Source organism: Protopterus annectens, chromosome 17.part0 (assembly GCF_019279795.1).
Source record: "Protopterus annectens isolate FY-2018-M chromosome 17.part0, PAN1.0, whole genome shotgun sequence".
Taxonomy (NCBI): Eukaryota; Metazoa; Chordata; order Ceratodontiformes; family Protopteridae; genus Protopterus; species Protopterus annectens.
In genome coordinates this window covers 588,658,099-588,684,498 of record NC_056751.1, presented here as the reverse complement: position 1 = coordinate 588,684,498, position 26,400 = coordinate 588,658,099, and the positions used below count along the sequence as shown (strand labels likewise).

General features: G+C 38.3%; 1 protein-coding gene across 1 annotated transcript in view; it reads left to right on the top strand.

Annotated features, from left to right (window-relative positions):
* Window positions 1-26,400, top strand: part of PTPRH (protein tyrosine phosphatase receptor type H) — a 722,562-nt gene that overhangs the window by 546,860 nt on the left and 149,302 nt on the right. The window contains exon 12 of the mRNA XM_044059212.1: window positions 25,048-25,098. Within this exon, the coding sequence (XP_043915147.1) occupies window positions 25,048-25,098 (51 nt within the window). The remainder of the gene's footprint in view (window positions 1-25,047; window positions 25,099-26,400) is intronic.

Below are 26,400 nucleotides of genomic sequence, written 5' to 3'. Positions count from 1 at the left end.
GTATCTCTCAACCTGTAGAGAGAGTGTACCTCTCAACCTGCACAGGAACGATGTACCACTCAGCCTGCACATGAAGAGCATATTTCTCAACCTGCACAGGAAATACCTCTCAACCTGCACAGGAAGAGCATACTTCTCAACCTGCAGAGAGAGCGTACCTCTCAACATAAAACAGGAAGAGTGTACCTCTCAACCTGCAGAGAATGAGCGTACCTCTCAGCCTGCAGAAAAAGAACATACCTCTCAACCTGCACAGGAAGAGCATACCTCTCAATCTGCACAGGAATTACCTCTCAGCGTACACAAGAAGTACCTCTCAACCTGCACAGGAAGAATGTACCTTTCAATCTGTAGAGAAAGTGTACCTCTCAACCTGTAGAGAAAGAGCGTACCTCTCAACCTGCACAAGAAGTACCTCTCAATATAAAACAGGAAGAGTGTACCTCTCAACGTGCAGAGAATGAGCGTACCTCTCAGCCTGCAGAAAAAGAACATACCTCTCAACCTGCACAGGAAGAGCATACCTCTCAATCTGCACAGGAATTACCTCTCAGCGTACACAAGAAGTACCTCTCAACCTGCACAGGAAGAATGTACCTTTCAATCTGTAGAGAAAGTGTACCTCTCAACCTGTAGAGAAAGAGCGTACCTCTCAACCTGCACAAGAAGTACCTCTCAACCTGCACAGAAAGAGCATACCTCTCAACCTGTAGAGAAAAAGCTTACCTCTCAACCTGCACAGGAACAGTGTACCTCTCAACCTGTACAGGAAGTACCTCTCAACCTGCACAGGAAGTACCTCTCAACCTGCAGAGAAAGAGTGTACCTCTCAACCTGCAGAGAAAGAGCATACCTCTCGACCTACACAGGAAGAGGATACGTCTCAGCTTACAGAGAATGAACATATCTCTCAACATCTTAACAATGGTTGTGAAAAACTAGGTACATTTGGCCAAAAATCTGGAAGCTAATTAGCATAAGATCTACACACCCATCTAAAATCAGAACTCCTTGTACTTCCAGTAAGACTAGCTAATATCACTTCTCAAAAACACAAGTTAAAAAAGTGAATTACAATTAATATTAGGTGACATAAGAAATGAAAGGATGTATGTAATGGAATTACATTAGAACTACTAATGTGGATGTCCTTGAATGGAGATTTTAATCATTGCTTGTCACTTGTTCATATTTTCATAAACGAGAGAGCTATGTTATTGAGTGTCGGAGTGTGAAATACAGTGGTGGGACACAAAAAATTTCTACTGTCCATTTATATCACATTATACTTGAGATATTAGCAAATAAGCAATAAGTATGAAGATCTGTAATATTCCCATATTAATATGTCATATGTTATTTCACTTTTAGAGCAAGTGTAGCATTCTCAGACATCTATCTGTCTAAATCAGAAAAATCCTATTGCAGTCTTGAGGTTAGAATAAGTTATACTGGAACTTGAGTCAAAATATTTATGCATCACTTCTTTCTTAAATGTTATTATTTTATCTCCAGCTAGAAAATGTAACTAGCTACCTAGCAAACTAACTAAATAAATAAACTACTTAAAATAAGAGAGATTCCCAGTGGAAGACAAACATTCTGTCTTGCATAATTCCACTAAGTCGCTTCTGCCTCCTTAAGGGGTATTTTCCCATGTGGTAAAGTGGTCAGTTAACTGGAAAGTTTTCTGAAATTTCCCTACAAGGTCTTTGCAACCACTACATGAGCAGTTACACAGTGTATTAAAACTCCTGAGTTCTGCAGATCTTATTTAAACTGCTCTAAATACTATACATTAACAAACTGCTAAATACTATATACATTGATTAAACTTCTACATTATCCCAAGCCCCAGTAATGTGCAGAACATGACTTTGAAAATAATGCATAACCATTGGAATAACTGCTCCAGACAGTTTTACATATCTCTACAAAGCCAGCAAAATGCTACAAGGATTGAGATTGATCCTCTTCTCACAGTAATGCAATAATAAAATTAAAATGATGTATCAATAATGCAAGGGCGAATAGGATCATAGGGTTATAACAGGTTACTAGGCTAATGGCCCCAGGGGCCTTACAAGCCTAGCCATGTTCAACCCATGTTCCCAAGGGTCTCTTGTTCAAGCAGACACTAAAATCGGCACCTATTGTCCTTATCCAAGAGGGACCCAGGTGGACCCTGGTGGCAAATTTCCAGTTACCAATCCAGTTGTCCAAATTACGCTTAAATAGGGACAAGGATGGGGCTTTGTTTAACATGAATAGGAAGCTTGTTCCAAAAGTGAGGCAACTTCTGTGAGACAAATCTGTCTCTCCAGCAAATTCTATTGATATCACATACCAGGTTAAGGTCTTTTAGGAGAGTGACCCATGTGCCATTTGATTTGTAAATGTGCAGCATTTCCATTAAAGCTGGGTCAGAGATTGCTATATATCCAAGGCACAGGTAACCTCTGAGCAGTCTGGAAGACCTAAAGTAAGTGACAATGATTTCAATCTCTCCGCATAAGACAGATCTTGAAGGCCCTGAATTTTCTTTGTAAGGAACCTTTGTGGTCTCTCCAATTGCTGCAGATGTTTGGAAAGGAACATACCAAATGGGGTATTGTTCTCTATTATTGGCCTGATGAGAGAAGAGTACAGGGGGACTATAACTTTTTTTCTGGAAGCAATGCCCTTATGAAATGAGCAACATAAAATGCCCTTCTTACCACCAAGATGACATTATGATCACTGTTAAGTTTGCTATGGTCTCTCACGACTGACTGTGTGCTTATGGTATTGCTATTGATGTAGTAGTTTGCAGAAACATCACTCTTGCTGAAGGGGATGATCATGTATTTTTTTGCATTAAGTTTAAGACCATGACTTTGGCACCAGTCATTAGTCTGAGTAAGACCTTCTTGCAGGATGTTGATATCACAAGGGTTTTCAATGATTGCTCCCAGTTTGCAATCATCAGCAAAGTTTGTCAGCCACAGTCCTTTAGTTTTGTCCTGTACTTTAAAGACGTAGATTCCAAACAGTAGAGGTCCCAGAACTCATCCCTGTGGAACACCACTGGTTACAGTTCTGCTGGAGGAAGTGGAATCCCCTATTTTGACTGTATGCATTCTATCAGTGAGCCAATTTACAACCCACCTGACAATATATGGGTTGATACCCAGCTGAGTGAGTTTATCAATGATGACTGAGTGGAGGATTGTGTCAAAGGTCTTGGCAAAGTCTAGCTAGGCCATATGCCTAGATTTGCCCTCATCTAGGGCTTTGGTGACTGTCTTGAAGAAGACCACTAAATTTGACAGGCAAGATCTCCCCTTGACCAAGCCAAAATGGGTGGGGTTGAGCATTTGGTGATTTCCTAGATCTTTGTTAATGAGGTCCATGATTCTTTCCATGGCCTAGCAGATAAGGCTGGTCAGGCTAATGGGTCTGTAGTTCCGGGGGTCTGTGAATGCACCCCCTTTGTACAAAGGAATAACGACAGCTGTTTTCCATTCTGCTGTAATGAAGCCAGTACTTAGGCTGTGATTGAAAAGAATCCCCAATGGTGATGCTAGTTCCTGTTTTAATCCATGTAGAATACAGCCCGTTATGTTGTCTGTTCTCATAGTGGTTCTGTTTTTGGCCTTGGAGATAGCATTTAAGACCTGCTCCTCAGAGATACTAGGTGGGGGATGGGTGTTAGGGATTCTTTGAGCTATATGTGCTAGGGACAGGGGAGTGAAGTTTTCACAGAACCTGTCAGCCAGCAGGTTTGCTATATCCACAGGTTCTATATGTGTAGTACCATTAACTGAGTGCAGCACAAATCTGGGCCTTACCTTTATGGTTACAGATGTAACTAAAGAACACCTTGTGGTTATCCTTAGCTAGGGAAGCTAATTTGGTTTCACAGTTAGCTTTGGAGGACTTCACTAGGAGTCTTATTTGCTTGTTTAAGTTGAGGAGGGAGTATTTCCAGTTTTGAGACGGTTTCTTCCTACTCTTAGACAGCAATTTCTTTCTCCTATTGTATAGCCTATTAATGGCAGTTGTCCACCTGGCAGGCTTGTTTTTCCTTGAAGATCTTGCTTTGGTTCTATCAGGTATGACAGAGTCAATGCAATTGTACAGGTGCTTTATAAAGCATTGTATATAAGTTAGCATAAGTGTCTGTTCCATCAGTAAGGGGAGGGGCTATGAAGTTATTTATGCCATCATGTATTAGGTTGCAATTGGCCTTGGAGAAGTTTAGTCTAGTTGTTGCTAATGGGGGGGTCTTGCATTATAGTTACTTCTAGGAGACTGATTTGTGGTCAGATCTCACCAGGAATGGCCACACACTGGGGGTGGTGCAGCGGCTCCCCATGTTGGAGAGCACCAGGTCCAGGATGTTTGAGTCCCTTGTATGTGTGTCAACCAGCTGGTCCAGAGCATTGGAGTTAAAGACCAGGAACCTTTAGGCAGGTGAGTTTGGTTGCATCTTGATAGACTCAAGTGGATCCAAGTAGGCTAAGTGGGAGTCGTGAGTCATAGAGGGGGTCCTATGGCTGGCAATGATCTGAAGAGGAGTCTTACCTGCAGTCAACTGTAGTTGAAGTAGTTCAAAGAAACCATGCTGTTTAACCAATCTAGAGGTGTATTTATCTTTAATGAATATGATACACCACCTCCTTTTGTTCTCACATGTTCAATTTGTGGTCTGAACGTGGGGAAGAAAATGTAACCTTGTCTAACTGGGGTGTTGTCTGCAGCCTTAAACTAAGTCTCAGTGAATACACAAATGTCAGCAACTTCCAGGGTGAGGACTTCTTCCACTGACTGCAGTTTCTGTTTTAGACTCCTATCATTTAGAAGCATAACCTTTTTAGAGGGTATTTTTATGTTGGGAATTTTGTTCTTTGACATTTCCTAAAAAAAGGCATTATGGGGATAGCAAGAGCCTTAGTCAGTGACCGAAATCACAGGGTGGCAGATGAAGACCATCTCTGGCAAAGCATTGAGGTCTGTCGACCATGTCATCCCAGGCTGACAGATACTGGATCAACTTTGAATGACATCAGAAACTAAGCCAATTGTTGAAGCCCATCATGTTTTCTTTCTATTGAGGTATCATCCTAGGTGAAGGTAAAATGTTGCTTAAGGCTATGGACATACCTGCCTGAGACACGTAATCTGAGACCTCAGTCATGTCTCTCTTCATTTAGTCCAGTGAGGTACGTCTCAAGTCTTTCACACCAACATGTACTATGACTGAGTCATAACCGTGCCTGTTGAGAGACTTGAGTGCATGATTGACATGGTGGATCCTGGCACCTGACAGCTGACTGTGACCTTTTTCTTATACAACCTGGTGAGAGGGACATCTGTATGTCTCACAACTGAGTCACCTATGACTGAGATGTTTGTTTTTGTGTTATGCCTTAGGGGTTGACTGGTGAGACACTGGTGTGTGATATATTATGAGTACTATGTTCTGCAGAGGATGTATTATATGAAGCATGCTTGTGTTTGTGTTTGGGAGGTCTCTGATGTTTAGGTAAGCTTCTTGTAAGGATCTCTGCATATGTAGGTTGTTTGTGACAACCTGTGTAGTATCAGATGAACTGACTGGTGAGTGAGAAAGCCTGTATTCTAGATTCTTGATATAGATGCATCTCTTACATAATTAATTTTGGTGGACTAGAAGAAGTGGGCTGTCAGTATACATGAGGCAATTGATACATTGCCTCAGGATGCCCATGTCAACCAGGCTGGCTGGAGAAACTGGGAAATTGTATGTCCATAATGCTAGGTAAGTTGATGTGGTCAAAAACAGAGATTGGATAGAAATGACCAGGTAAAGTAGAGGACAGGAGAACCAGACAAAAAATACAAAAGGCTAGTGGATAGGATCTGTGTTGGTACCTCAGGAGCTTCATTGAATATATCAACGGTCAGTGATGGACAATCATGAGAACTTAGCAATGGAGCACCAGCAGAGTACTATGGGAACATTTGCAGACAATAGTGTTTGTGTCTATAACCACCAATGGTCCCCACCACTGCAGGGCAGTGTGAGCATTGCGCAAACATGGTGCTTATGTAGCAAAGGAGAGCAAACTGATCTTAACAAATTAACCATTAAAAAAGCTCAAAACTGAGCCCTTTTCTAACAACTTTCAATCAGATGAGTTCTAACTGCACACTCCTACCACTAGGGTGTAGGGGAACCCTCTCCAACAAAAGATGGCTTGGTTTAGTGCTCAAGTTATACAAACAGAGCTACATTCTGCAGGTCTGAATCTAGTCTATGCTACAGAAAAGTGTACCAATTTCAGAAAAAAAAAATAAAAGATTTCAAATAAGCAGGCACAATAAGTCTTAAACCAGCAATTACCAGTTCAGAAAGTAGAAGCTACCCTCTTCTCCCACAAGGGTGTAGACCACAAACCTTATTAATGTAAAATAACTGGCCCAAAGCCCAAGTGCTTAAACCAGAACTAAGACACTTTTAGAATAACAACTACACTAAGCCCTCAACCAGCAATCCCCAACTTAGAAGGATGTAAGCTATCTCTCCTACCACAACAGTGTAGACTACAAACCTTCTTAATGTAAAACAACTGACCTGAAGCCCAAGTGCTTAAAACAAAACCAAGAGTCTTGGAATGACAGTTACAATTTAATCAGGCTACTAACAAACAGTAATAAATGCAGCAGAATAAGTGCAATTGAACACTTTTAAGAACAAGTAGCAAAAGCAAAAGAAAGCAAGAAACACAAATACAATAAAAGCAACTGAATAAAGTGGGAAGGGAGGAAACAGAAGATAATTCAGCATTAAGAAACTAAGAGGTGGGCTTTCTCAAATGATCTATCTGTCCTCAGTAGAATAAGCTGATGAGATGGGACTAGGAAGAGTGTCCAAAATCAGTTTTTATGGGTGGGCAACTGAAAAGCCACCAAGTTTAAGAACACAACAAAAATTGGAAAGATAGGTGGGAAAAAATAGAAGCAACCAAAAGTTAAATGAAAAACTTAAATTCAAATTAAAATGCATCCAGAGATGAGCAATATTCAGGCAAAGTACAACAAGCAGGCCAAACAAACACTTCAGAAAAATACAGATATTTCTAACTAAAAGTGGAATGCAAGTTTTTAGTGTAAAACACCAACTAGTAACCAATAAAAATAAAAAAATATATTCCAACCATGTAATAGAGACGTTTGTAAAAATAAGAATTTATTTTCACAACTAAAAGACTAAGCTTTTTCGTTAAATCAATATAGCATCATCAGAGTCATTTTGGTTTTAAAACCTTACAGTTTAAAAAGAAGCAGCATCCAATCATTCCACACAATAAATTAACTAATTACATCATTTCCTTTCAATTAAATCAAAACAATCCAGACTATTTCATCCACACTTAATATAAAACTTCAAATTAATTTTATACAAACTTCTTATGTATATATGTATGCGTACACATTTCTATATATATATATATATATATATATATATCTGTTTATCTCCCTCGCATACTGTTTTATAACACTTGCTCTTTGTTTAACAGTGGTTTTAAGGAAATATCATTTAATCCTGGTGGATTTTGGGCATTTAACCGCATCTGCCATTTCATTTCTTTTACTTCTACTTCATTTTCTATATCCCCTCCCCTCCTATCTGTTAAAACTCTATCTATTATAAAGAATATAAACCTAGTAAAATGCATACATTTTTACTATGAATAAATAAAGCATTAAATGTATTTTCTTTTCTAATTGCTGTTTGGTGCTCTGCTATTCTATCTTTTAGTTTCCGGTTTGTCTTACCGACATAAAATGCTTCACATGATACACAGGTTGCCACATACACTAATTTAGATGTATTGCAATTAACATTTACCTGGGCATGGTATAGCTGTTTCATAAGAATTTATTACTACATATGGTCCATTTATAAATCTACAATATCTACAGTTTCTACATTTTGTCATTTTAGAATTAGATTTTTCCCCCTTTTATGTTATTTTCGGTCTTGCTCCTAATAGGGCTTTTGTTTCTCCTTCAAGACAATTGCTCCACTTCTCAGTCATAATTTTAACTAATCTAGGTGTCACTAAATTGTAGCTTAAAATCATTACATCTGTTTTCTTTTCTCCCTGTTCATTTTTATTCTCACTTGTTTCTATGTTTTTCTTAAGAATGGGCAAAAAGCTAGAATTCCTTTTATATATAATTTCTTTCCTTACTTTTAATAGTAAATTTAATGGATATCGTCTCTCAAGAAACATTCCTATCAATTTAAATATTTCTCTCCCAAATTCGATATCACTTACTAGCCTCGAAGCCCTCACCATCTGTCCTTTTACTATGCTCTTAAATTGATGGTGGGGGTGACAGCTAGAAAAGTGTAACACAGAATTAGAGTAATTTTCCTTTCTATGTAGCTTACTATTTAACTCATTATTATTTTTAATCAGGGTACTATCTAAGTAATTAAATTCAGTTTCATGATGAATATATGTGAACCTTAAGAATGATGTTGTAGAATTCAGATAGTTAATAAATTCACTTATCTGCTCTATCTTTCCTTTCCACAATATTAAAATATTGTCCAAAAATCTATTATAACTTATTATTTCCTTAATATATTTGGATGGAAATACAAAGCATCTTCCCCATTCTAACAATACTAAATTTGCAAACTTTAAGCTGTATTAGGAATTTTAGTAAGGTTGTGTATGACTTTAATTTTAAATAAAATAATTGTTATAGATTTATTGCATTTAATTGATGAGCATATTTATATGGGACCACAACCAAATGCATTTATGGTCTGATGAAGTGGTGTGATACAACCATGAAAGCGCTAACCTTGTTTAATTGAGCTCTATGGAAGATTAAAGTTTGTTTTACCTCATTTTAAACTGGATAGACTGATACTGAGATTTATTTGCCTATGGTTGAAGTATTGGTCTTTTTCTGTGGAAAATGTAATACAATAATAAGATACAAAATAGAAGTGCCCAAACCTTAAATGAAAAACTTCATTTCAAAATAAAATGCAGCCAGAGATTACCAATATTCAGGTGAATACAGCAAGCAGGCCAAACAAACACTTCCTGAAAATCATGTTTTTCTCTTTTCAAATATGAAATTAGACAAACTTGCATACCAGCCTTGATAGAAATGCTAACATGTGCCTTATGCTGATTTGTCAACGTATGTAAACATTTAAATATTTGTGTTAGTGCTACAGATAATTACTGAAAGAAACATGTCCATGCACACTGTGCAGGAATTAGATATACATCTTTTTTTTTACTTCAGTTCCTATTTTCATACAAAACATTTGAATTTGCTCAGTACCGTTCTTCCAACTAATTTATTTACTTTTTTAAATTAGCCTTTTCTGGTTTAAATGCTTTAAAACCAGCTTGCAGGGAAGTAGCAGATATCATGTTCATCAGCTGAATGTCCTCCAATTTGGACTACATTATCTCACCCACAGTGAGAGGCATATGAAATGAGTGGCTACCCTAACATTTATTTTGCATTCAATTAATGTAAAATAGCTCTGAGGCTTTTGGCACAGGGTCAAATCAATGACTCACCTGGTAACACCAGCACCTACACATATTTAAGTAGAATTAGCCAGGATGTGCCTATTCAGAGATTCATAGGCCCACAGGACGTACAAGACATGTCAATAACAAGACCATTTACACCTTGCTAATACCCACCCTCAAGCTGCAACCTCTTTTCAAGTACAGTGAGGCTAGTCAGTCCTGCAGTAAATTTATGGACACCCATCCAGTTATCTAGGTTTGATTTGAGAATGCTAGTCTGACAATCTGTTTAACTTGCAGGAGTAGTCTGTTCCAAAGGTATGGTGCATATTATGTGTATCTCTACAGGATTTTATTTATCTCCTGGCGGAGTTGTAAATCCCTGGTTATTGTATTGACGTAGATGTTTGAATTACTGAGTTACAGAAGATCAAGGACAACAGTGTCCTTAATGGCAAGGTGAATGCACTGATCACCCCTCAAGTCAGAGTAAAGGGACAATGCTTTCAACTTATCCTGTTAGTGCAATGTCTTTGCAACAGTAATTGTATTAGTTAAGATTATCCTAGGCCTTTCCATCTGTTTGATATGTCTAGTAAGGTACATGTCAGAGTATTGCACTCAAAAATTGATCTAATTAGGGCTGAATACAATGGAATGATAACGTCTTTAGATTTGAATAATATTCCTTTAGCTATTAGCTGAGCTGAATTGAATGATAATTATAGAACTTGGAGTGTCAGCTCAGCTTCCAAGATCATTGGTTACGTTTTCATTTTGGAATGGGGAATAGGCTATTCTATATGCTGAGGAACAGACATGTTTACCAAATGAAATAATACTGCACTTTTTCCTCATTTAATTTTAGCCAATTGTCTGTACTCTGGTTATTTCTGGGGGTTAGTTCATGTTGACAGGTGTAGGTGTCAGAGGGAGACTTGACAATGCCAATTTTGCATCTGCAACCATAGTTAGCCACATGTCTTGGTTTCAAGTCCAGAGATCACAAGGCTAAATGCAAAAAAGAGGGAACCCAATACTGATCTAGTTACCTTCATACTTTCTGAGGGGATGCTTGCCAATTTGCATCTATTCTGTTTTTAGAAAGTTTGCTATCCATCTCACCACATATGGCTCTACTTTGATGGCACTTAGCTTACTTACAATGTAAGCATGAGGTAAAGTTTCGGATGTCTTGTTTAGATCCAGGAAGACATTATTCTTTTGGAGAAAACTTGGCTAGGCTTAGAAAGACACCCCCTCCCCCCAGGTAGTTAGCCGAGTAACACTGTATGAATCTATGAATCTATATGCTGTATGAACAAAATGACAGTTTTCCACAGTTAGTGTGACTTTCTGGAAGAAGTTAACTCAATTATGTTTGCAGTGGCTCCCTTTAACAAAGTTAAACTGCTGATAGTTTAACCCAATAAGATTTTTGAAATCATAGTTAATGATGTCAGATGTGGTACCGTCCATGATTTTGCAGATCATACTAGTCAAGCTGATATCTATAGCTTCTGGCCTCTGTGGTAAGGCCACTCTTGTGTAGGGCAGTGGTGGCTGGTGACTTCAAATCAAAGGGGGGCCGCAGGAGACAGCTGAACGGGTGGGGTCGATGGGAAGGGGTGTGGTCAACTAGAAAGGGGAGGAGCTATGCTCAAAAAACACAAAAACTGTAACTTTAATTAAATACGCAGCCCTGGGTGCCAAACCATCATTATGAGAGTCCAATCAAGACAAAATGAAGTGTAGAAGAAAAAAAATATTTCAATGCATTGGCTGCATGACAGCTTACTTAACATCTAGATGGAAACAAAAAGGTTGTAAGGCATGAAAAAAAAAATTACTTTTGAAATACATTACTGGAATGCCAGTCAAAATCAAGTATAAGAAAAACAAGCAGCACTCAATTCAAACCACTTTTCCTTGTACTGCAGTTCTAATTATAATTTATATTCAGCTTTAGTAAAGTACCAAGTAACATGCTGAAAGTAGCAATCTCTGATACCCCCACGTGTAAACATGCTTCTTATCTAAATAAGACCTGCTGCCTGACAACAACTATCTACTTGTTTCATGGGGAAAACATGATCAAAGTAAAAAATGAAAAGCAAACAAGAAACAAGCTCAAGATACATTGCTTAAAGGATTACTGCACAGGTTATGGACCACACACACAATAGATTGGCATTCTGTTTAGTTTACAGGCAAAGCCTGCATAGATGACTGCAAGCCTCCAACAAATGTAATGAGCTTATTAAAATAAGTAATCCTGTCCTTTATTAAAAATACTGTCATATGCATTTCAATACCCAAGGCTTATACATTATCTAGTTATGTAAGTATTCTCTGCATGGCAACAACAGAAAGGCTTTCAATGTTGGCAATTCTTTAACAGTATGCTTATTAAAGCTTACTTGCAGCTTACAATCTCAGACAAGCTTACCTGATGGTCATTAAAGCATTGCTATTTAAACACAGAGCAACAGGCACTTTCTGAATAATAATAAGCATAAATCAACAGTATAAAAATATGACAGAAACCAGAACATTCTGCAAAATCAAGGACAGATGAAAAGCCACTGTAGTACTTGTGTCTATCTTGGATGGGGGAATACTCTGCACATTTACACTGCATAACTGCTCCTTGCCTTGCTTGGACACATCCAGAGTCACTACATGGGGGAGTGGGGTGCAACACGTACGTCACAATTTGAAATGTCTCTGGTTGACTGTGATGGCCCTGGCACATTTGTCATACCTCTCAACCTCAGAGCAAGAAATCTGGACAAAGCCATACATAGAAGTGGGACAAATGCCCAAAAATAAGGACAATTTTTAAATATTGCTCTTATAAACTTAGAAAGATAATAGAATAGTAGGTCTTGCATTAGTATGAATTTTCTGAAGGGTATGTAATCTGAAACTCAAATGTCTGTCATTATTTTCTAACTTCAGTCTTTAATGACTTGCCACTAATTTGCCAAAAAAACACAATTTTATGAAAAATGGACCAAACATGTGATGCAAAAATATAAAATAGCCACAGAATACAGCTAGGAACCTGTCAAAGAAGGGACTCTTTTTTTTTTTTTTTTTTAATATTAGTACTGCTAACTTAAGCAGCTGACAAAATAAAAGAATCTACATGCACTTCTGAAATAAAATTAATCTATAACTCTGATTAAATGATTTGCCAGAAAACCACAAGTTTTATGAGGAACAAACCAAAAATAAGAAGCAAAAATCTATTCAGTCTCCAAAAATCTGGATAGTTGAGAGGTATAGTTCAGCCAGGGCTATCTTTGAGTTTGCCACCCTCCCCCCCCTCACAAAATCATGATTGATTGGAGCCTTCCGCCTGCATCCATTCCAATGGACCATTACTTGGCTATTTCACCCCATTTACCATAGACACTAATGCGCATACTGCTTTACTTTTGCAATGATTTGGACTTAATTTGAAAGTTTTATTTTGCATTTTACAGCACAATCACTAATAGATATCTGCTAAACAAAGCAACGCAGTCTCACAATGAAAACAGACTTAGCATTAAAACTTCTCTCCCCTTGAAACTCACATTCATTGAAACCCACATTCAAAGAAAAACATTTTGCCAGTGGCAGATAAAGATTAACTTTGGGCTCTTTTCAAATCACAGGCCCCTTACACACGAAACATACACATGCTCTTTGATACACCTTCCTGATTTTATTAAATTATATTCCTTGTACAATATAGTACAGTTTTAGAGGGCATTTTAAATGTGGTGTTTTGCACATTTTTCCAGTAAACAATGAAACAAAATGCATGCACCAATAATGACAAAACTGTCCTATTCAGAACATTTCCATCATAAAAGTCTACTCAAACTTCAACAGTACACCAGTATCAGTAAATATGCACAATCTCTGAAGAAGTAAGTCATCTAAATAATTCCACATTAAAGCGATCTTTAACTAATGAAGAGGTTGCTGCTAGCAAACAACTTTATATTTAATTGTTTCGTGTACAAATAAAGTGTCTGTTACCCTTGAGGAATAAATTGCCTATGTTACACTAAAAATTATAAGTTAGTAATATTGCAATAGGGTATGGATGGCAAACTGATAACAGGTTCATAGTTACTAGGTATCTTCACCAAAAAGGACTGCAGCATCCACCCCCTTTGCAACACAGTACAGTATCAGCAATGCATCTGCCTACTGTGGGAGTAGAACCCACAGCCTTCTGCATCAAATGCAAGTACACTACCTGTTGTGCTATTAACAATGCAAGCAGGCTCAGCATAAGCAGCACTAAACTTTTGCTCCCCTGCAGCTCTCAGCTCCTTGTAAAATCTACTCAATACTCAGCTGTATCTCTGAACTTTGCAGCACAATAAATCTGGAAAAAGCTGGGGACAAAAGCTCCAAAACCAGGGGCACATTTTAAACATTGCTTGTATAATGTTGAAAAGTTGCTAGAATAAAATGCTGTTTTAACACCATACATTTCACTGCCAAGACTTGAACCCAGGACCCTATACAAAACAGTCAGAGAACATACCACTATGCCAAATCAGCTGTTTTGTGAAAGAGAGAAAGATTGAAACTTAAATGGTTACCATTTAGTGAATTCAGTTCTCACCATAGCTGTCAACCTCTTAGCACAAAACACCTGAACAAAGCCAATAATGGGCAAATACAGCCCCCAGACATATTCAGTGAATTCAGTTCTCATCATAGCGTTCAACATCTTAGCAAAAAACACATGGACAAAGCCAGTAATGGGGGAATATAGCCCACAGACATATTTAGTGAATTCAGTTCTCACCATAGCTCTCATCTTAGCAAAAAGCACCTGGACAAAGCCAGTAATGGGGGAATACAGTCCCAAAAATAGGGACAAATTTCAAATATCCATCTTATAAACTTAAAAATGTGCTAGAGTAAAAGGTTTTGTGTTACCATGTACTTTCTGAAGAATATGACGTCTGAAATTCAAATGCTTGTCATTTTTATTTATTTAACATTTGTTAACCAGGAAAGTCTGACTTGGAACAAAAGCCAATTTTCAGCAGAGGCCAAGAGAGAAAAACTCCAGACACATGTGTTTGTAAAATGGGAGGACACAAGAGCACCCAGAGGAAACCCACACAAAGACAGGGAGAACATGCAGACTCCACACAGAAGGCACCCCAGCCAAGAATCAAGCCAGAAAACCTGTAACTGTCAGGCAACAATGCTACCACTGCACTACTGATTGTGTAAAGTTACAAAAATACAGAAACCATAGATTTGATGAGGAACAGAACAATTATGGAGCAAAAATCTGCAAACTTTTTACAAATGGTGGTGGGTAGGGAATTCAGGCTCTTGCCACCTGGGCCCAAGGTACAGGGTTCAAGCCTGTGTATTCTCTGTCCATGCAACTGGGGCATTTTGCACACTCACTTTTCTGATTTACAGCAGGGGGCTGCAGTCCTGCAGCCCAATAGCAAAAGCCGCCCCTAGTGTAGGGGTAACACCATTGCAGTATGACATACATCAGAGACAAATCTTGTGGCTAAGCTTAGATTAATTAGTTTAATTAAGCTTTCAGGTATGTTAGCTAGCCCTATGGAATTAGTATTTTTGGTCTTTGGTAGCACCTTCAGGACATGTTCTTTAAGATAATAGGGTTTTTATGGAGTCTGGAATTTATGACATTTGGATACATGATCCAGGGGTAAAGTTTGCAGTCAGTATGTTTGCTGGCATATGAATTATGGCTGTATGAATGGAATAAGTGGTGCCATTTTGAGTGTACTCCAAACACTGCTGGGTATCATTCCTTAATTTCCTCATGTAACTAAAGAATAACTTATACTTGGCTTCAGATGCTAAGTTAGGATTTTGGGATGACTTACTAGCCCTAATGATAGCTTTCAGTTTCTTACTGCTATTTTGATGCTATCCTTGATAAGAGGACTTTTAGACCTAATGTATAATTTAGGAAGTTTTTTCCTCTTGTGTAGAATTTATTAATATTGATGGGCCATCAGGGTGATTAGTTCTTACACTTTCCATTATATTTGGCTGTAGTAGGAATGGAGAAGCCAAGGCATAATCCATGGGGAGACAGAACTTCTTCATAAAGATAAAAGCTGGGTCAGTGTCAGAACTAGCATTGCTGTAAGGGAATGTCAAAGCTAATCATAGAATTTGATTATATAAGTCCATTTGAAATCCTTAAAGTCAGAATTACTGACTACTATTATTTTTCTTTTCTGTTAAGTTTAAGAATCTCTGGGCGTACCCAATATTGAAAGTATAGTTGTTCCAATTTAATGAAGAGTAATTGAAGTCTCTCATTATAATGGAGTTCTTGTTTTCAGGGAGTTGCTTAAGTACCTTCAGGAATTTTACATAATCAGCAGAGGGCATGAAAGGTGTCCTGTAACATGCTATAATTTAATAATTAGTCTTGTTCAGGGTGAGCCAGTGCTCAATTAATTCAGTTTCTGGGTCTCTGCGAATCTGCAAGGTGGTGATGTGGTCCTTGACAAATATGGTGATGCCACCCCAGTTAACATTAGGTGTGAAGGCAAGTTAGGTGAAAAGAACACGGTATGTCAAGAGAATCATCTTTGCATTTAAACCTCATCTCAGTAATTATAGAAGTATTAAATGTGTTCCAGATGTAAGACAACCCTCAAGATTAGGCAATTTTATTATTAAGACTTCTGGCATTAAGAAATTCACCTTGATTTGACCTAGCATAGGATAGGATTTAAAATGTACGCTAAACCACCATGCCCCAAGTCGTACCATTAGAATAAAGACCAGAACAGCACCCTGGCTTACCTCTAATACTAAACAAAAGATCAGGCTTAAAAATAAATCTTGGAAGAAATGGCGCTCCTCTAGAAACCCAACAGACTATCAAACCTTTAGAGAGCTGAGAAATAAAACCAAAAATGCTATTATTTCAGACAAAAAGAACTACTATGTAGAACTTCAGCAATCCACAAAAAAAGAACCAAAAAGGTTCTGGTCTACTATCAATCATCTACTTACCCCAGGTAAAATAGTAACACCTAACCCACAGAATCTAGACCCTGATAATCCCTCTTTAATAGCCAATAACTTCAATAGCTTCTTTACTACTTCCATACAAACACTAGCAAGCCATTTATCCCCTGATGCTTCCCAACTGATCTTAAGTAACACCAACAACGTCATTCCTTCCCTTCAACTTCAACCCATACCCACCTCCTACATACAATCTCTTACAAAACCACTACCCCTCAGCAGATAAGCTTCCTGCTGAATTCCTTCAGCTAGCAGCAAAGCTATAGCCTACCCTGTTTCGATCCTAATAAACAGATCCATAAAAGAAAGTGATTTTCCAGCAATCTGGAAGATATCACACATCATACCCTTACATAAAGGAGGCAAATCCACTGACCTCTCTAACTACGCCTAATAGCACTATTATCTCCACTAGCTAAAATCATGGAAAAATGTATACACAAACAACTACTTAACCATCTCCTTCAAAATAACCTACTAGCAAACACTCAACATGGATTTAGACCCTCACATAGTACAACCACTGCACTACTTTCCTTTACTAACACAATAAACTGTAACCGTAATAACAAACTAACTGCTTCTCTTTTCCTAGACCTGTCAAAAGCCTTCGACATGGTCAACCATAAACTTCTCCTACACATACTAAACTCACTTGCCTTGGATTTTTCCTCCTTAATGTGGTTCTCATCCTCCCTTGAAAACCGACAACAAGCAGTACTCTGGAAAAATTCTCTATCCGTTCTACTACCTATCTCCTTAGGAGTACCTCAAGGATCAATATTAGGCCCACTCTTATTCTCTATCTTTATTAATGATCTTCAATCATCTATCCATAACACTACCTGCATACAATATGCAGATGATTCTACCATCATCTGTACAGCTCCCACCCAATCTGAACTCCAGTCACTCACACAATCTACCTTTTCAACCGTTGAACAATGGTTCTCAAAGATGTCTCCTAAGAAAACAAAACTATTACTATTCTCACCTACCCACAAATCTCCTCAACTAAATTTTACTATTACTGCAGCTGACAATTCTCTTATCTCCCCAGACTCTACTACCAAACTGCTTGGTGTTACTATTGATAATAATCTTAACTATGATTGTCATATCAATAACACTATAAAAGCAGTAAATAAAAGATAGGTTCACTGTACAGAATAAAACCCTTCCTTACTCCAGAAGCACGGACCACCTTAGCTCAATCACATCTTATCTCCACCCTACTGTATGCTTCCTCTATTTACACCAATCTCTAAAGGTAACCTGAAAAACTAACTACATCCTATCATAATATAGCCCGTTTTGCCACAGCATCCCAGTACAGAACTCACCATTGTAATAACTTAAAACAATTACAATGGTTAGAACTACCTAACAAGCTTATCTATCAACAACTCTTAATTACACATAACATTCTTTATCAACCAACAAAAACACCAGCTCTCAGTAACCTCCTTACTCCCTACAAAAACTTGAAACAGATACAAGTCACCACAACTAGAATTACAAATTCAGCAGGTAACTGTCTATTTTCAAACTCCATAGGAAAATATGGAATAACCTCCCCACACATTTCACTAGACTCCTTTCAACTTTTCAAAAGCAACTTCTATTACATCTTAACAACTTCTGGCTCTGCTCCTGTACCAATCCAGACTAAATGACTTCTTCAGCCATACCTCCCTACGTAAAAATCACTATCTTTCCCTGCTATTTCAAATGACTAAATTACTGTACTGTTCTAAAAAAAAAAAATATGAATATATAGCTTAAGCTATTTGTTTTTTACCTGTTTTTTTTTTCGCTGTATTTTCTACTATACTAAAATGTATGCATTGTTGCTTAAATGTTTAACCTTGTTTTAATTGTGGAGCTTTTCTCCCCGGGCCTCCACTGAAAATGGAAATTATCCAGCTGGACTAGCCCGGTCAACAAATGTAAAATAAATAAAAAATAAAATAAAATGTTGAATGGCTATTAGCTGGACTCTACCTAAAAAAAAGGTACAATGGGGACAGCAAATGTTTTAGTCAGTATGTAAAAGTCTTGTTAAAAGAGGTTCAACCATCCTTTGTGAAACAGTTTGAACTTTCAATCATCCTGTCCCATACTGATAGATGATGATGATCATCATCATCATCATCATCATCATGATCATGATCATCATCAAACCTCGTTTTTCTCATTTTCTACATGGGGTCGGGATGGCATGTCAACTGTCACCAGCTCTCTGTATTAAGTGCCACTCTCCTCCTTACTTTGGCACTCATGCTTGACTGTCACAGGTGTTCTGTCACAGAATCCACCCACACCTTTGCTGGACACCCTCATGTTCTCTTGCCTTCTTCCTCTCTGTCCCAAGTCTTCTTCACCAGATTGTCCTCTGCTTTTCTGCACATGTGCCCGAACTGCAATAATCTGTTCTCTTTGACCCCTTCTCCAATTGTACCTACTTTAGCTTCTGCTTTCATGTCTTCATTTCTTCTGTCCCAAAGTGTTCATCGCACCACCCATCTTAAGCACTTGATCCCCATCACCTCTAGCTTCTTCAACTACTCTTCCTTTAGTGCCCAGGTTTCTGTACTATACGGTAGCACTGGTCACACCACTGTTTTGTATAACTTAACTTTCATCTCCCTTGACATCCTCATATACTACAGCTGACACTCTGTCAGTTGGCTATAGCTCCTCTGATTCAACTTTGACCTTCTCATTCAGACTACCCTTATCATTAACAACCCCTCCCAGATACTTGAAGCTGTTAATCAGTTCCACTATTATCCCTTCTACTTCAGTTATCAGTTTCATCTGATTTTGCCCATTTGCTTCCATGACAACTGTCTTGCCTGCCCCCAGTTTCATTCCCTATGCCCTCAGTTTTGTATTTGATTTGCTGAATTTCCTATACAAAGCCTGCTTGTAATGACATATTATCTGCCTGCAGCATTTTTGTTGATCTGTCCACTCCACCCTGTCTGCTAATGTAGTCAATCACTAGTATGAACAACAACAGACTAACCGCTGAACCTTAATGAACCCCCACTCTGCTGGAAACCTCTCTGTCCATCTGAACACTGTCAGTACTTGCATTATTGGATACTTGTTCATAGCCTGCACTAATTCTACCAATATCCCTGAGATATCAAACCATCACAGAAATGCCCAAATTAGCTTAACTAGGATCTTATTATATGCTTTTGGCAAGTATAGAAATGTCTGGCTGGACTCTTTCCTCATCTCTAATTTCTCCTCAACTATCTTTCTCACTGAAAACTTTGGATTGGCTGTGTTATATTCTGATCTAAATCAGAACTGCTCATTTCCCATCTTATTTTCTTCTGCACTGCACATTCATCTATGAGTCACCATTTTCAGCACATTAGTGCCATGAGTTCCCTCAGGAGCCATTTCTCCCCTAACTCGCTCAACATCTCGATCAGATCAGCCCTGACATCACCTGAGCCTATTGCTTTCATTGACCTGATTTTCCCTAGTGCTGATCTTACTTCTTCTAAGGTAGGTTCTTCATCCTGTCACATCATAGGTTTTGTGTGAGCCAATACAGCTTCTGCTGGGTTTTCTTCATTCAGACTCTTGGTCTGTTGAGCAGGATGGAATACCTTAAGAACTGTTTCTGATGGCTATCTTCTTTATCTTTCTTTCTTTGCCTTGCATCCTGATAGAGATTGTTTGTACCATCTGCTGAGTCAGTTTCTGGAAGCTGATGGAGTACCTCTCATGCCATGTTCTTTGCTACTACAACTGCGCTCTTAGCCTCTTTGTTTGCCAATCAGTATGCCTTCTTAGCCGTATCTGCCTTTTCATAGATTCATAGGTACTTACTAGGCTATTGATCTGTAAGGATCTTATGAAGCTCAGCACTGCATTCACATGGTAATTATAGCCCTATATTTTGAAATATGAATCTCCAAAGATGGGCTTCACAAGTATATGTTGGTTACTTACATGTTTCTACTGTACATGGGGACCACTGCAGCTAAAACAGGTGTGAATTTGTGGACACTCAACCATTCATCTAAATTACGTTTAAATAGAGCAAGAAAGTAGTCTACTTCATGTGGAAGTGAAGACGGTTTTGCAGAAGCTGTATGTATTCTCTGTGATACTTTTCTGGCAGTTGGATGGGAGGATTAAGGAGCTGTTAATGAGTTGTTTCCTGTAGCCAGAGGTGCAAGATTTGATTCCCTAAGACTTCATTGTTTATGTGACTCAATGATCTACCCCAGAAAACAAATAGAAATAAAATAAATAATTATCCCTTTAGCATGCTCTGTTAATCTTGAAAATGAAATTGTGGTCTTTTTAGTGTGTGTTTCTGATACCTCTGGACTTCTGAATGTGTAATATGTATAGCAGAACAAGATTTGCTGAGGCTGTATACACAAGGAAGGTGTCATCTCTTAGTAACCTGTAGAGACTGAGAAGAGAGAGGAGGCTTTGAGATGGTTTGCTCAGTCTTTATGATTTATACCACTGATTTTTTTTTTTTTTTTTTTTTTTTACTGAGGAAGCTTTGTGGTCACTCCAGCTTTGACAAGTGTTTGGACAGGTACATTCTGAAAGGGCATTATACTTAATGATCAGCTTAATGAGTGCTGAGTGCAAAGGAACAGTTATGTCCCTGGATCTGGATGCCATAACTTTCAATATAAGTTGTGCAGTGAAAAAGGACTTCCTTTCAGTAATGAACGTGTGGTGATAAAAGGACAGAGGTTTCCAGATCTCTAAAACCAAAATAGGTTCAAAGGAAGTGCTATCAATATGATAGTTATAAAGGGACTCATGCTTGCAAAATGATTCTCAATATGTAGTTTCAGTCCTTAAAAGAAGTTTTTCTTGTAGTTTCAGTCCATGGTTTTGTCACCAACTGCTTGCTTAAGACAGGACTTCTTGTAGGATCATGGTGTCTTCCAGGGAGTTTGACTGCACCAAGTTTGCAGTGACCTGCAAACTTGGGACAACTTCAATCCCTTAACATTAGCTTTGCCTTCTTTGATGTAAATGCCAAAGAGGAGTGGCCCAGGGAATGAAAGTTAGGGTACTCTACCAATGACTGGTCTTTTGGAGAAGTAGACACTCATCCTTACTTTGTGTTTTATTTGTGAGCCAATTTGATATGGAGTGAGTTAGATAGGGGCTAATACTTAGGTGGGAGATACTTTCTGAGTATAGGATGGTGATGAATGCCTTTGCAAGGTCCAGATAGGAAAGGTGTACTGATTTATCTTTATCCATTTCCTCAGTGAGTTTCTTCAAAGAAGTCTACCAGATTAAGTAGGGTGGAACCACCACTGGCAAATTTGAACTGGGTTTTCTATCTCTCAATTTTTCCTGTACTTTTGATAACTTATTGGACTTCTGCATTCCACCACCAGCTTTCCCTAGGGACCTTGTTTCCATGGGGAACATTAGACCAACGAACATTAGGAACATCAGCAGCTAACTGAAACTGCATATCTGCTCTATACTCTTCACACATAATATTTTGAGCCACTGACCTTATTCTTTCTCTCCACCTATTTTCTCTTCTTCTGGAGATGCTACAGTTATGCTGTGGCCGGACTGTTTCATCAGTGATGACTTTGCAATCTCCAATTCTATCCCAGCACCCTTTCCTTACTAGGAAAAAGTATACCTGAGTTGCATGTTTGCCATTCATATATGTAGTCTTGTGACTGTCTTTCTCTTGCAGAGCTATGCGTTGGCCCCATCAAGCCATTTTACAGAACAAAATATATAATGGCTTCTCCTTTATTCCTGTTGTCTTTCCCATGGTGACTCAGGCAATTCTCATATCCTGTTCTGTCTGTCCTAATATCAGCATTCAGGTCAACCATTATCAACACCAACTCACATTGTACTGCTTTATCTAGTATGTCCTGCAGCTGTTGCCTGAATGAGCTCTTTCCCTTGCCATTACAACCATGCAGTGGGCGATAGGCTGAGATTCTGAATATCAGCCTGTCTTTACACTGTAGTCTGATTGGCATGAGTCTATAACTAATCCTGATGACATCCTTCACTGTCTTCAAAAGATTCCTTCACCACTGTTCCCATACCATTTCTAGTCAGTTCTCCCCATGAGTAGTAGACTCTGGAACCCAAATCAAAGTGTCTTTGCTGCTCTGCTCTTCTACCTTGTCTCCTGGATACACAGGATGTCCAGTCTTCTCCTTGCCACTGTCATACACTTCTAATGAATGTCATGTCAGTGAACTTATATTCAGTGTGGCAATATTTAGTACATTTTGGCTGATTAATTGGTTTTACTTTCAGATTTTATCAATAGAGCGATCCCAGGTAACCCAGGCTGGGCAAATGGGCACTTGCCTGCCAGTTCATTATTGACCCACGGCTACTCTGCTTTATGGAGGGCACACACACTCTGGCCAACAGACACATAGCTTCCTTTCACTATTAGCATGGGTCCCTGGCATAGTTTGTTAGGCTGCGTCCTCAACCCACTTTTCACTGGCAAACAGCCATGTCCATTTCTGCGCCATTAGTCAATGTGACTAAATCAATTTTATACCATTAAGTGGTGAGCCTTGTCACAGTATGCAGTGTATGTGGTCCATGTTTTTTCTGTCTAGACAATGCAGAGCACCACATCTGATGCCTAAAGTGGTTGGTCAAGTCAATTCTTCCCCTGACAAGCACCAGATGGAATCAGTGCTGTTGCCCACAACTCCATTCAATTTTGGGTGAGTTTTTTTTACATACATTCAGTACACACGTGCATTTACAAATACACACACACACACACACACACACACACACACACACACACACACACACACACACACACACACACACACACATGAGCATTTATAAAGAAACACATACATGCATTTATACAGGCAAGAGAGTCCACCATTTTCTTACCTTTTCCCTCTTTTTTCGTAAAACGTAAGAACTACTGCCATTCCAATTTAGTCTGACATTCAATACCATTTTTTTCACATGAAGATGCAAACTGTAATTTCTGAATGTCATGTGTAAGTGTATAATAATGTTTTATTTGCTTAGTATTACTTTCCCAATTTACCAAGTATGGTGCCACATTTTTCTTTGAAATTACCTCGTGTCTTTCTACACATACCTATAGTTTCATTGCATCATTAGTTTTTTGCAAAGAATACTAGGATTTTATCCAATGTTGATATTCGGCAGCTAGGGTAAAACATAGGCAGGACTTCAACAGCTAGTAAAACATAGGCAGGACTGCTTCAGTTAATAAACCTTCATATGCAGAAGTTGCAAAACCAAAATGAATCACATAACACTGTAGTGCATGGCGCACCATGATTACTCATAAATCGGGGAAAAATAAACCTGCAACATGCTTCTGTAGTGCAAGACTAGATGATAACGGTGTTGTTACAGCTGGGTGATGGGATTCACAAAGTGTTACTTTGTTAGTTTGCTCTCAACTGTCGCTGATGCCTCATTTTCTGTTGACAAAACTACAGATGTCTGTCTATAGGGCACTTCTTTAAATTTAGACCAGTATTTAAAAACTGCCTGTGACTTTTTCCTCCAGTTATGCTACTTGCTGTCTTTACACTGCACTCACTAAGTGCTTTTCTGGCTTTGAAAGCCAGTAAAACACTTTACACCCCCCCCCCCATTTTGTAACTAATATTACGAGGATCACATAAGACTCCATGTACTACAGACTTACGATCAAGTCAAACCAGGCATAATCAGTTTTTCTGTGTTCGCGATATGGATGCAAAGATTCACCTCTCATGGTGAATTTCTAGGCATCCATGACATGAACACATAATAATCTGGTTACAATTAGAGACCCAATCAAAATCCTCTGTTTTACATACAGAAGCGCTAACTCAAAAGATGTTATTTTATTACACATTTAAGTGCAATGTTATCTGATATGCACCTTACAGTGATGAGACATTTGTTCCACATTACCTGGCAAACCAACAAAGCTAGGATAGTATAAATTCTCCAAATCTATTTGTGGAATTAAGAATATTGATAAAACAAGTAGATAATCAGCTGTGTTCTCATTGTGGTTTCTAACAGATTAATACCATGGCTTTGTTGCAGTATGTAGCTTCATGCAAAAGTTTGTGTCAAGAGTGCAAAAAATATAGTAACCATATCAGGCAGGTTGTAATACGCATGCTGTGGTGTGCTACTATCATATAGATATAGATATAGATATAGATATTATGGAACGCATTTTGTTCCATGTGAAGTAAATGAGTGTTTCTTCAGCTGCTGTGGAAAATAAATTATGGTCTTAGAGTTGAACCAATCCGTGTTAGGTCATCCCAGAAGCATTACCTGGACATGGCCTAATATCTTCAAAATGCATAGAGTTGAATAAAATTTCTCTTTTTATATGATTATAAGTCATCTCATATTTATTTACTTACTTTTGCAGGGAAGAAAAAGGTGTAAGTAGACCATTGACAACGCTTGGTCATTGCAACAAGTAAGTGTTCTGTTCTCAAATTGATATGGCTATATAAAGTTTTAGCGCTAATGTTTGTACTTATTTCCTATGTTATGTTTTCCTTTTTTAAATTTGGATACACATCTACAAAGTCTAAAAACTTGTTTGTTGCTAACAACATAAATAAGTACATACATTTGTGGTTTAAATTTATGTCAGCCTGATTGGTAAAAACAATGATTATGAAATAAACCTAATCTTTTACTAAAAGATGTAATACATTAACTCTGGGGAGGGCTAACCATTGGTAGTCAAAAGATGATATTTAATTGTTTATTTATGTATGCATGTGTTTCTTTGTTTATTTATGCACATAAGCATGCAAGTCATTTATATTACTTTGTTTTGATAAACTTTGCTATCCATTTGTGCCAGACTTGTTTTAGTTGGTGGTCCATGGAGAAAAGTTCCACTACAGTGCATAATAACACACTGCACAGCATTGTGTAAGTACATTTAATTAGCAAATTTAATTCATATTGCACCATAACAGAAACTTTAGTTTATTAATAGCGGTTTATTTACCATCCAAGTCACTTAATACATATAAAACAGGTCAAATTACAATTACGGTTCAAAAGTTTGCCTTCCATGAGGGGTAGATCTCAAAAAATATAAGTCAGAAGTTGTGAGAGTAAAGGAAAATACATGAAGCACAAAATGGAATTAGACAGAGATTTGAAAATGAAAGGAAGCATGGGGAGCATTGGGCCATAGAACATTAAGAACATCATCACCCCCCCTTTTCCCATTTTCTATATGGGGTCGGGGTATCATGTTAACTGTCACCATCTCTCTTGATTCAATGCCACACTCCTGCCGTCTTCAACACTCATGGCTGACTGTTGCAGATTTTCTTTCACACAATCCATCCACCCTTCTTCGCATCTATCCCAAATCTTATTCACCAGATTGTCTTCTGCTTTTCTGCACATGTCCAAACCACCATAATCTGTTCTCCTTGATCTTTTCTGGAGTTGGAGCTACTTTGGCCTCTGCTCCTGTATTCTTTTTCTTCGTCTTTCCCAAAGTGTGCATCCTACAACCCTTCTCAGGCACTATATTTACCATCACCTCTAGCTTCTTCATCTGTTCTGCCTTTACTGCCCAGGTTTCTGTGTCATAGAGTAGAACTGATTTCTCCCACTGTCTTACACACCTTACTTTTCAGCTTCTTTGGCATTTTTCTATCACAGACTACACCTGACACTCAATGCCAGTTGGCTGCAGCCCCTTTGATTCTAGTTTTGACCTCTCAGTATCTTCCCTTCTATATCAATT